This window comes from Gekko japonicus, unplaced genomic scaffold (assembly GCF_001447785.1).
Source record: "Gekko japonicus isolate JY-2015 unplaced genomic scaffold, Gekko_japonicus_V1.1 scaffold70, whole genome shotgun sequence".
Taxonomy (NCBI): domain Eukaryota; kingdom Metazoa; phylum Chordata; class Lepidosauria; order Squamata; family Gekkonidae; genus Gekko; species Gekko japonicus.
In genome coordinates, this window is record NW_015167529.1 from 1,445,731 (window position 1) to 1,457,124 (window position 11,394).

The following is an 11,394-nucleotide window of genomic DNA, read 5'->3' on the forward strand; positions in this document are numbered from 1 at the left end:
CGATTTCTGTTGACTTTAATTTTGGTAATTTGTCACTTTGATCAAATCTGTTTATTTGTTCTGTCTGTTTTTTGTTTTAAACCCCAGGTTCAAGGTATCCGGCTCAGGGGCCTGAAGCTGAATCAAGCCCTTGCCCAAAGTCTCCAGCATACAGAACCGGCAGCGAACCTGCCCTGAGCCCATTGATGTTTCGCAGATTTGCCTCCGAGCTGCAAATCAGTGATGCTCTCAGGGGTTCAGACAGCCAGCTGTACCCTCGGCCTCCTCCCAAGCCCAGCAAAACACCCTTTCTCAGGCCGCTGCATTCTCCGGAGGTGCTCTATTGTGAACTTAATGCGGCTGTTCCCACAGACTGTAGCGTGACAAAGCAACCTTTATGTCAGAAGAACAGCTTTGTAGAGCATCTGACAGCTAACGAGAACGGAATGCGTTCGTCCAGGAATTCGGAAACAAGCTACTTGATCCTGGGCGATAATGATTCTTTGAGCTCTGTGGATCCGCTAACAGCCCAGACTGAAATGGGCAAAGAGAGCAGCCCATTTGTCACACCCGTTCTTGAGATGGTCTCCAGTTTCAGACCAAATGCTTTTGAGTCCAAACTCCTTCCCCCAGAAAACAAACCCCTGGAGATGGCCATGTTAAAAAGGGTGAAGGAACTGTTGACGGACAGCGACGCAAAGACTGTTGCTCTTCATATACTAAGGATGGATTGCAAGGTAAACTAAATCTGTGTTCCTTTTAACAAGGCAAACGACCCCACTGATAACTGATCTGACAAATGAAACAGCCATGTTGGTTCAGACTGGCTGTCCTAGTGTTTTGTGCAGTAAGGTAAACGTAAAGGTTCCCTTGCTCGAAAGCCAGTCGAGTCCGACTCTAGGGTTGCGGTGCTCATCTTCGTTTCAAAGCCGAAGAGCCAGCGCTGTCCGAAGACGTTTCCGTGGTCATGTGGCCGGCATGACTGAACACCAAGGCGCACGGAACGCTGTTCCCTTCCCACTGAAGTGGTACCTATTTATCTACTTGCAATTTCTTGCTTTCGAACTGCTAGGTTGGCAGGAGCTGGAACTAGAGACGGGAGCTCACTCCGTCATGCGGCAACTCGGGTCTTGAACTGCTGAACTACTGACCTTCCACAGCCTGCAGTTCAGCGTCTTAACCACTTGAGCCACCGCAGCTCCTTTTGTGCAGTAGTTAGAGCCAAAAATGTGTCTGGGACTTTTAAAAGTACGCACTGTGGATTGAATATACTGCAATAGCTTTTGCTTCTGCACGCATATCCCCATAGTACAGCTGAGGCTATATTATGTTGGTGCAGCACCTCTAGTTCCAGATCCAACATAGCATCCAGAACCAAGGAAGGGAAAGCCATGGGCCATGGCTCAGTGGAAGAGCTTTTGCTTGGCACACAGAAGGTTCCAGGTTCAATCCCGTGGCATCTCCACTTAGAAACAGATTAGGTGATAGATGACGTGAAGGACCTCTGCCTGTGATCCTGGAGAGCCGCTGCCAGTCCGAGAAGACAAATCCAGACTTTGATGGACCAAGAGTCTGATTTGGCATAAGGCAGCTTCATGTGTTAACTCTGAGCTCCCTCTGCAGAATGGCAGGATGGAAATGTACTAGATGATGAGTATAACCATAGGAAGCCTCCATACTAGCGGCTTAGTTTACAATTGCCACAGTTTGTTCACTCTTTTTTAAAAATGGATAATACAGATTCGGCTGAGGTCTGCTCATTACAGGCCAGTCTTTTCTGTGTGTTTCCTCTATGAACTTCTAATCCTGATTTGAGGCAGGTTTTTTGACAATATCCAGTGGCAGCATCAGTCCATCCCATGTCTACAGTCAAAATCCTATCCAGACTTCCTAGAACTACTGTCCCTTTAAAATATTTCCAGCCTTACTAGTAAATTCCTTTTTCTGCCAGCTGGTGGCACTTATAAATAAAGGGGGCTTGAGAACTGATGTTTTTTTTATTTTGTAACAAGCAGTTTTTTTCACTTTAGGTGACCATTATTTTGTAATTGCATTAGGACAATGACAATAAAATAAAATAAACAGTGATAAGCTGTGATTTGGCCTTGCTATCAAGTTAAAACAGCAACAAAAAACCCACCCCCTTCCCAGGAGCTGATAATTAGCCATTTATTCATGAGTGCCGCAAGAGAAATGGCCAGCCAGGAAAGAAGAGGAAGGAAATTAGACTTAAAGGAGTTCAAGGAGAAGTGCAGGAAGAGCAAGGCCTTGGTGAAGGAGAGTCACTTCTGAGTAAATGTGTAGCAGGATATTGGTCTTGCACTTAGCGTTACCACATTTTTAAAAGTGGAAATAATATAGCACTCTATTAGATGCTGTATGGAACCTTTAGTTCAGTTCTTGCACCTTAATGCGGAAAAGGAATCCTTCAGCAGCACAACAAAGTCATTCTGTGGATCCATCTTTGGGAAGGTTTTGATAGCACTGATCATCTGGTCAGGAGACTGGTAGCGGGGCACTAGATTCAGCCTTACCATGTCTGCAGATAGTCGGTGCTACCACTAATGGTTTGCCTGATGCTTCACACACACACACACATATATATAGCTGGAACAAGGCCATGGCATGTTTTTAGCCCATAAGGAAGTGCTGCTGTCCCTAGGCAAATGGGTACCAACTCTTACATCTTGGTAAATGATTTACTGCAAAAAAATAATCACTGAATGGGGCATGGAGGGAAACGGCATTATCTTACAAGGTTGTGAAATGGTGAGTTTCCTGTCCCAAGGCAGAGGCTAGGATTAGACAGCTATTGGGAATGCGTCTGTGAAAGATAAAAATGGCACACTGAACAGATGGCAACCACATTGTTCAGGAGAGCCCTAGAAATTATTCTGGGTACTTCAGTGGTAGGTGAGAGTATAAAAGCTAGAATGCAGGCTTACAGGCAGGGTCCATATCCCTCCTCAGTTGTGGTACAAGCCCAAAATGACATTTGGCTCCGTCTGGTATCTGGCCACAGAGGAGGTTGGCACTGGGGACGGATCTGCCGGCTCCTCCTGAGCTACTCTGCCCTCTAGTGGAGCCATTTCCCCTTCAGAGGAACTAAGCTGCTTGGCTGTAACCAACAGTGTGTTTCAGAGAGACTGTTCCAGAACAGTAGTGTAGGAAAGGATGAGAAGCAAGATCACCTTTAGACCTTACAAGGGGTGTGTGGCTTCCTGGCAAGAGAACAAAGGAATGCAGAATACAGAATAATAACTGAAGCCACGCCCACACCAGCTTGGGTTTCTTTTTGGATTAGGTTGGTCCTGTGTAGTCCACAAGCACGAAGCAGTGGTCGTGTGGCTACAGCCAGTAGTATTGTGTTCTTGATGATCTCTGGATTGGCCTGAGATGTAACAGGTGGCGCAGATGTGCTGTAAGGATGATTCCAGACATCAGGCTTTATAAAGCAATTGAGTTGCTTTTGCAGGTTAGACACATCGACCCATCGACCATGCTGATCATTGCTAGTCCAGATGCACTTGCGGGCTTGGTATGGTTCAGATATAGCAACCAGCATACAGCCTATAAGTGGTAGCTCCAGATATCTGCGGTGACATTTAAGTATCTTTTTTAATGTCTCATTTCTGGTTTTGAGGCTACTGTCGCTGATGAAGTGTCAACTGACATTATCTCCTCTCTTGTTATCCTTGACTCAGTGACATTGCCTTGAATGTGCCCCCATGTCCCCCCCCCCAGCTACTGTAGGCTTCTTAGAAACAATGGCCTGTTTGATGAGTCTGTGAATCATTTTAGCATCAGCTGGTCCATAGAACCCGGAGTGAGATTTTTCCGGTACTTTGGCCCCATTAGGAGCTCTCTGCTCTGAGAGCTTAATCTATATTTATGTCCCATTTAAATGGTGCACTGGAAGAATTGCCTGTTTCCTGTCATCACATTTGCATAGTCACAGGAGGGTCCCCCCCCCCATGAGCTCAGTTAAGCCAGATATCCTTTTGGGTGCATTATTAAGCAGAAGGGATAATTGTACTAATGACTCTTGGTGCCACCTGCCTACAGCACAGAGGGGCTAGAGATCTCTAAGGAGGATGACTTGACTTGGGTAGTACGGTAAAATACAACTGCCATTATGACTGGTAACTGGCTGTTGGTGGCCAGTTTTCACCTTCCTTAATAATTTGATATTGTCTGCAAACTTGGCTACTGCACTGCTCAACCCCAATTTCAAATCATTTATGAATAAATTAAATAGCATTAGTCCCAATACTGATCCCTGTCAAAAGCCTTTTAGAAGTCCAAGTGGACAATGTCTGTGGGATCACCCTTATCCACGTGCTTCTTAACCTGCTCAAAGAATGCCAAGAGGTTGGTGAGGTGGGACTTCCTGTTGCAGAGACTGTGCTAATTTTTCCTCAGCAGACTTTCAATCTGCTTAATAATTCTTAACAGTTTCTACTAATGTACCTGGAATAGCTGTTATACTAACTGGCCTGTAATTTCCTGGATCCCCTCTGGACCTTTAAAAAAAAAAACAAATTAGGATGACATTTGTTCCCCACCCCCCACCCCCAGGTCATCTGGCACTTGTTAAGTGTGTTGTATTTGAGTTCCTTAAGGAATCTTAAGTGTATTCCATCTGATTTGCAGACTTACTGGTTTTCAGTTTGCCTAGAAGTCCTAGAACTTCATCTCTTGTCTTATCAATTTGACTTGGTTTTTCAGACACCCTTCCTAAAAACAGCATCTCCAGCTTAGTTATTTGCCCCATATTTTCCACACTGAAAACAGATGCAAAGGATTCATTCAGTTTCTCTGCCATCCCCCCAGCTTCCTTAAGCAATCTTTTTATTCCTTTGTCATCCAAACGCCCAACTGCCTCACTGGCTGGTTTCCTGCACTTGATATATTTGAAGAAATGCATACTGTTTGTCATAACATTTATGGCCATCCACTCCTCGTATTCTCTTTTTGCTTGCCTGATAGTCAGCTTAAATTTGTTTTGCCAGAACCTGTGCTCCTTTCTGCTCACCTCGATTAGGGAACCCTTCCACCAGTGTTTTTTAGCTTCCTTGAGTCCTTAGCTGGCCGGTGTCTTTTTAGACTTGCTGAAAGCCCCCATTCTTCATGTTTGACCAAGGATTTCTAGATCGTGGAACAGAAGCTCATTAATGAATTGTAAGGCCTTTGCACTTCATTGATCTGAAGACTCTTGTTAAGTCTGCCGGTGAGATAAGGCATTTTAAAGTTCATGATCAATAATTAGATAATCATCTAGCTTTTGCTAGGATTGTCAAGTAGCAGCCGTCACCAAATGGTTCTTACAAGCCTGACAAGTGTTTATTGAATTCTGTAAAATTACGGGTTTCTAACATGTTTCAAGCCAATGTGTGGCATTAATTATTGCTTAATCTAGCTAGAGCTACTGTGGTACAGTGGTTAGTGTCAGACCTGGATTCAGGGCTTCATATGAATCATATAGGATGACCTCAAGCCTAACCTACTTCACAGGGTTATTGAGAGGATAAAAGGGGGAGGGGAGAGCTGTGAAATCCTTGGAGAAAAGACAAGCTAAAAACGTGATCAGTGATCCCTCTAAGCTGTGGAGTCTTGTGAGCAAACATTTGTGAGCTCCTGGCATTAAAGTGGTGAGCGAGCGATTTGGCTACTGGATACATTAGTTTGCTCTGGAGCCCTCCTTCCTGAGCTAAGACAAAAATCTGTGAGCCGCAGGCTAGAAAACTATGAGCTAGCCCACACTAACTCAGCTTACAGGGAACATTGAGTTACGTTATAGAAACTTATCACACAATATCAGCTGAACTTGTATGAAGATGCTCTTTGAAGGATATGCCCCCCCATTTTCTCTCTGAAAACATTACTTTAAAATATACACTCCCCCCCCCCAAACTGAAAAATTGTTCAAAGTTCTGTAGACCCAGAGCGCTGTTGCCATCCCTTCCTAGAAAGGGCTACAACTACAAGTGTGAAGGGAGATCTCTCTGATGAAAAAATCTTTAAGATTTCCTAGGGCCAGCTGGTAAAACAAATGGTGTAGATGGCTCTTCTGCCTGTAGAACTTGGAAGGATAAGCTGTGCTCAACCTTGAGATAAGCATGGACATCAAGTTGCTGCGAAAGGAGAGGAGGAGATTGGATTTATACCACGCCCTTCACTACCCAAAGGTGTCTCAGAGCGGCTTACAAACTCTTTTCCCTCCCCCTCCCCACAACAGACACCCTGTGAGGTAGGTGGGGCTGAGAGAGCTCTGACGGAAACTGCTCTTTTTCAAGAACAGCTCTTATCAGAACTACGGCTTGCCCAAGGTCATCCAGCCGGTACAAGTGGAGGAGTGGGGAATCAAACCCGGCTCTCCCAGATTAGAGTCCGCGCACTTAACCACTACACCAAACTGTGAGGGCTACTTGCAAAGAGGGCAGTCTTAGGGGTGCTGTGCTGGAACCACGTGAAGTTTGTGCTTGGCACTATTGTACATCACTTCAGAGGCCCACTGCGTTATGTCAGTGGACACAGGAAGCTGCAGTAGCTGGATGGCCTTTAAATGTCAGGCATATTAAGGCAGGAGATTTGGGGCACTGTAAGATTTAAATGTGTGGTTTTTTTAATTTCCGGAGCCTCTTCTTCCTATGGCTCGTGTCCCTGACTTTGCCTGTGTGAACTCTTGCATTTGACAGGTTGCTAGGATACTAGAGGTCTCTGAAGAGATGAGGAGAAGCATGGGGGTGAATTCAGGCCTGGAACTGATTACATTGCCATTTGGCCACCAACTGCGTCTGGACATAATTGAAAGGTAAATATCATCACTGGAGTATGCCTTTCTCTTACCTTGTGCTCAAAATAGCAGCCTGCCAGGGGAAATGGTTGGGGGCTTATATTAGATCTCCAGGTAAAAGTATTTCTGTCATGACCTTTCTTTACCCTGTAGTTGGATATATATGCATTAATACTGGGAACTAAAAGAAATTACGTTTACTGGACAGGTTAGCTATAAAGCAGCTTTGTGAAAATGACTGAACATGCTTCATGCATTCTAAGGCTGCAATCATAAGCTGTAGCAAAGACTCACCCATAGCTGCCTTTGTGGCTGCGGGGTGGGAGAGCAGGAAGAGGAAATGTCCCTGTGTCCTCCTGGCTGCATGGTTGGGAGCCCGGGGGGAGGGCCCAGCATGCAGCATGGGCTGACCAGGTGGTGCCAGTGGCAGCAAGGGGAGTGGTGTGGCAGGCAGTCCTGGCAACAAAGGTTACTAAATACAAGCAGACTTAAACATGTTTAGGGTCTGTGATGGAACAGGCCTGTTTCTCCTATAGACCTGCCCACTCCCTCCATTTGGTTGCCAACTCCTGGAGGGAGCTATTCCACTTCGTACCGCTGCTACCACTGTCCTTTTGGGCTCTTCCTGCCAGAAGGGACAGATTCCTGATTCCCCTTCTCAGTTCTGAGGCCTGGCCTCAAGGTATCCTGCTACCCAGCACCTGGTTACCACAGGGACCACATGCGGCTTTGGGTTTTCTCTGGAGCCAGTCTGGTGTGGTGGTTAAGTGTGCGGACTCTAATCTGGGAGAACTGGGTTTGATTCCCATCCACTTGCAGCTGCTGGATGACCTTGGGCAAGCCATAGTTCTGTCAGAGCTGTTCTTGAAAGAGCAGTTCTCGAAGGAGCTCTCCCAGCCCCACCTATCTCACAGGGTGTCTGTTGTGGGGAGGGGAAGGGAAAGGAGTTTGTAAGCCGCTCTGAGTGAAGGGTGGGGTATATATCCAATCTCTTCTTCTTCTGGAGGGATGGCAACGGGTGCCTATACCAGGGGTGTGTCAAACATATGGAAATTCATAACACCAAATACCTCAGTTAACCTTGCAAGCTGAGTCATTTGAACATAAGAACATACGAGAAGCCAATGTTGGATCAGGCCAATGGCCCATCCAGTCCAACACTCTGTGTCACACAGTGGCAAAAAATACCAGGTGCCATCAGGAGGTCCAGCAGTGGGGCCAGGACACTAGAAGCCCTCCCACTGTTGCCCCCCCAGCACCAAGAATACAGAGGATCACTTGCCCCAGAGTTCCTACCTATATCTTGTGGCTAATAGCCACTAATGGACCTCTGCTCCATATGTTTATCCAATTCCCTCTTGAAGCTGTCCATGCTTGCAGCCGCCACCTCCTGTGGCAGTGAATTCCATGTGTTAATCACTCTTTGCATAACTATGGCTGGTAATTAACCGAGCTCCCTGCCCTTCCAGAGGGGGGGGGGACTGGAACACTTTAAAAACTCAAAGTGTGTGTGGGTGTCTCCACAGGGTCGCTTGTCCAGGCGTTAAATTATTTGAAGAAATAGAACCCATCTCCCTTGAGAAACTATAAAGCCCTACACAGCCATTGGATAGCTTCATGCTCAATGTATATCTTACTCACAGCAGGTGTTCATGTCTTCATGTCAGTGTACCTCAGAATCTCGGTCTTTGTGAGAAAGAGGGGGAAGAGCAAGAAGGAGTGTCCGCTGCAAAGAGCACCACAAGTGCAGTGGTTGTAAACAAAGGGGCTTGATCTGGCTGTCCGACAGCAGAGCGCACTGACTGTCACAGGCCTTTCCCACATCCCCCTCCCACCAGCAGTCCTTTCAGACTCTGGGAAAGATTGCAGAAAGTGCAGGGATGCAAGTCAGGAGGCTGCAGTGGGGAGGAGGAAGAGGACAGAATGATGTTTTCTGCCTCTGCCATGAATACAGCTCTGCCGAGGGAACAGAAGGCAATTTTGTCCCCCTCCCCACTGCAGCATCCCAACCTGCAGGGTTATTAAAGTCTACACAGGTCTCGGAGCCCCAGGAATAAACTTGCGGTGGGAAGGAAACAGAGGAAAAAATCTGTGATCCTTTTATCACTGGATCCATCCCATCGGGTTAAACACTATGGTCCTTGGAGGCGACAGGACATGGCAGTAAATGCAGAATGTTGCTAGCTACCCCCCCCCCCCCCCCCCGGACAGCCTTCCATTTATTCTCTTACTTGTCTGCCTTGTACTGTATTTTGGATCAAAGGATTATAAGAGATTATAATGAAGAGAAGGTAGAGACATTAGACTGACTGTCTCCAGTTGTCACATTTCATTGTTTCTAACAATATCAGGGCAGCTATGACAAAATAGAACCAGTACATCTCACAATAAAGAAGGATCTTGTACCACAATAGAAAAAGGTGAGACGCTTCATGATGAAAACCTATGGGCAGCATTAATAAGAATGAGATCCACTGTGTTCCTTACTTTCCAAGTGAATTTCATCCCAACTTAAAACACATTAATGTTTACTGATGATCTAGAATAATTTCCTATTACAGAGTGATTTTTTAAAAAAATATACAGTGGCGGATGACCATGCTTGTCAAGAAGTAAATACAGCAAGTCCTAAAGGATGTCAAATTGAATGTATCCTATGTGTTTCGTACACAAATAATGGCAGACATTTAATTGCAGACTATATTTCAAATATCACAGAAATACATGGAAGCTGCAAGGAGCCTTCATCCCCTCTGACTCTTCCAGCATGGCCTCTGAGCAAGTTGTGTGCAACAGTTTAGAGGTTTTAGCCAACTGTGTGGTTGCCATGGTATCTTGCTTCAGATTTGGGAGAAACCCAAGAACTGGAATGGTCTGACTGGCAAAGTCTCTCTCTCTCTCTCTCTCTCCAAGCAACAAGATGACCTACTACAGAGCTATTGTGATAAGATTCAGACAGCCGTGCCAGCCTTGGCTTTTCAGTGGCCAGCTGCTGCCTCTCTTTCTCTCTTGGTGCCAGCCTTGGCTTTTCAGTGGCCAGCATGAGGGCCAGCAGTTCCTTTCCTCCCCCTGAGGCACTTCCAACCAAGCTGAAATGCTTTGGTGGGCCTGTCCTGCCTGAACACAGGCGCTGCTGCCTCTCTTTCTCTCTCGCAGAGTGATGTGAGCTCTTTCAGGCCAAAACAACGGTGGCTGTTACAGATGTTTCAAAACCTGTGTGCAGATTGCCTTGTAGGATCATCTTACAAAGCTATGAAAAGTGTAGTGCGTAGATGTTCAGAAGAGCAACAACGATGGTTGGAGATTTGGAGAGGTCTTGTGAGGCACCCTTCATACACCTGAAGGGTTGTCACATGGAAGAGGGCAAAGACTTGTTCTCTGCTGCTCTAGAGGGCAAGACTAGATCTGATGGGTTTAAGTTATAGAAGGGCAGAGTTCAGCTGAACACTAGGAAAAACTTCCTGGCAGTAGAAGCAGTTTGACAACCATGGTACCAATTACCTGGGGTGGGGGAGGTCTTCAGGGAGAGGCTGAACAGCCTTCTGCTAAAAGCACTCTAGTTCTGGATTTCTTGCACGGAGCAGAAGGTTGAACTAGATGGCCAACTCCATGTGGTGGAGTCACATGTGATAATCTACATGTGGTTTTTACTTATTTTTCTACCCAAAAATACTTCCAAGAAAACATGTAATGTCTGAAGCAGTAAAGACCACATTCAAAGCTTGGTCAGCACACCAAATACACGTGGGGCACTATGATTATGTATGATATCAATGTCTGGTGCTCATTTCTATCCGACATTTATTATCAGAGCAAATAAGTCCAATTTTTGCATCCCTGGCAGCTATTTTGGTAGTTTACCCTAGTTCCTCTGTGCCCTAACTTTCTTGGCTCGCTTCTCCTTTCCAGACACAACACCATGGCAATAGGAATTGCAGTGGACATCCTAGGCTGCACAGGAAGCTTAGAAGAGCGAGTTGCAACCTTAAATCGGATTATCCAGGTAGCTGTGGAACTCAAGGACTCCATGGGGGATCTGTATGCCTTCTCAGCTGTGATGAAAGCCCTGGAAATGCCTCAGGTAAAGAGAATCCCCTAGGCTAGGCTATTTATTCTGAGAGGCCCAAACAGGCCTCTGGCTTGAAAAGGTTAACACGACTCAAGCCCTGCATTATTCCTAAAATTGTGCTGGGTATGATCAAAATTATTTGGAGGATGTGGAAGAAAGAAGGCCAGTGGACAGAGAATAGCAGGCCAGGATGCATGCTGGGATAATTTAGAATCTGCAGGTTTAGAGGGGCAGTGGAAAAAGACAGGGACATTGTCTTATTCCAGTGCGATGAACTCCACACACACCCCTTTGCTCTGGGCGGGGCCAAACCGGCCCGCCCGGGCTGAGCGTCTCCACTTTTATAGGGAGGCGGGGCCAAGTAGGGTGGACGGGGAGGAAGTCCTGGGAGAGTCACAGAAGGAGACGGTTGGGCTGGAGGTCGGAGGGAGAGCCGACGAGGCGAGCGTTTCCTTAGACCCTCTAAAACACATTGCTGAGCGACCGCACAAACCACTCCCCAAGAATCACACAGAAGCTTCCGTTTCAGAGTAGGCAGGGTAGGGAGGGT

At 46.3% G+C, this 11,394-nt stretch overlaps 1 protein-coding gene across 3 annotated transcripts in view; it reads left to right on the forward strand.

Annotated features, from left to right (window-relative positions):
• Positions 1-11,394, forward strand: part of BCAR3 (breast cancer anti-estrogen resistance 3) — an 86,559-nt gene that overhangs the window by 67,112 nt on the left and 8,053 nt on the right. For all 3 annotated transcript variants that reach the window (XM_015413334.1, XM_015413332.1, XM_015413333.1), the window contains 3 exons: positions 88-716; positions 6,678-6,793; positions 10,685-10,856. In XM_015413334.1, the coding sequence (XP_015268820.1) occupies positions 88-716; positions 6,678-6,793; positions 10,685-10,856 (917 nt within the window). The remainder of the gene's footprint in view (positions 1-87; positions 717-6,677; positions 6,794-10,684; positions 10,857-11,394) is intronic.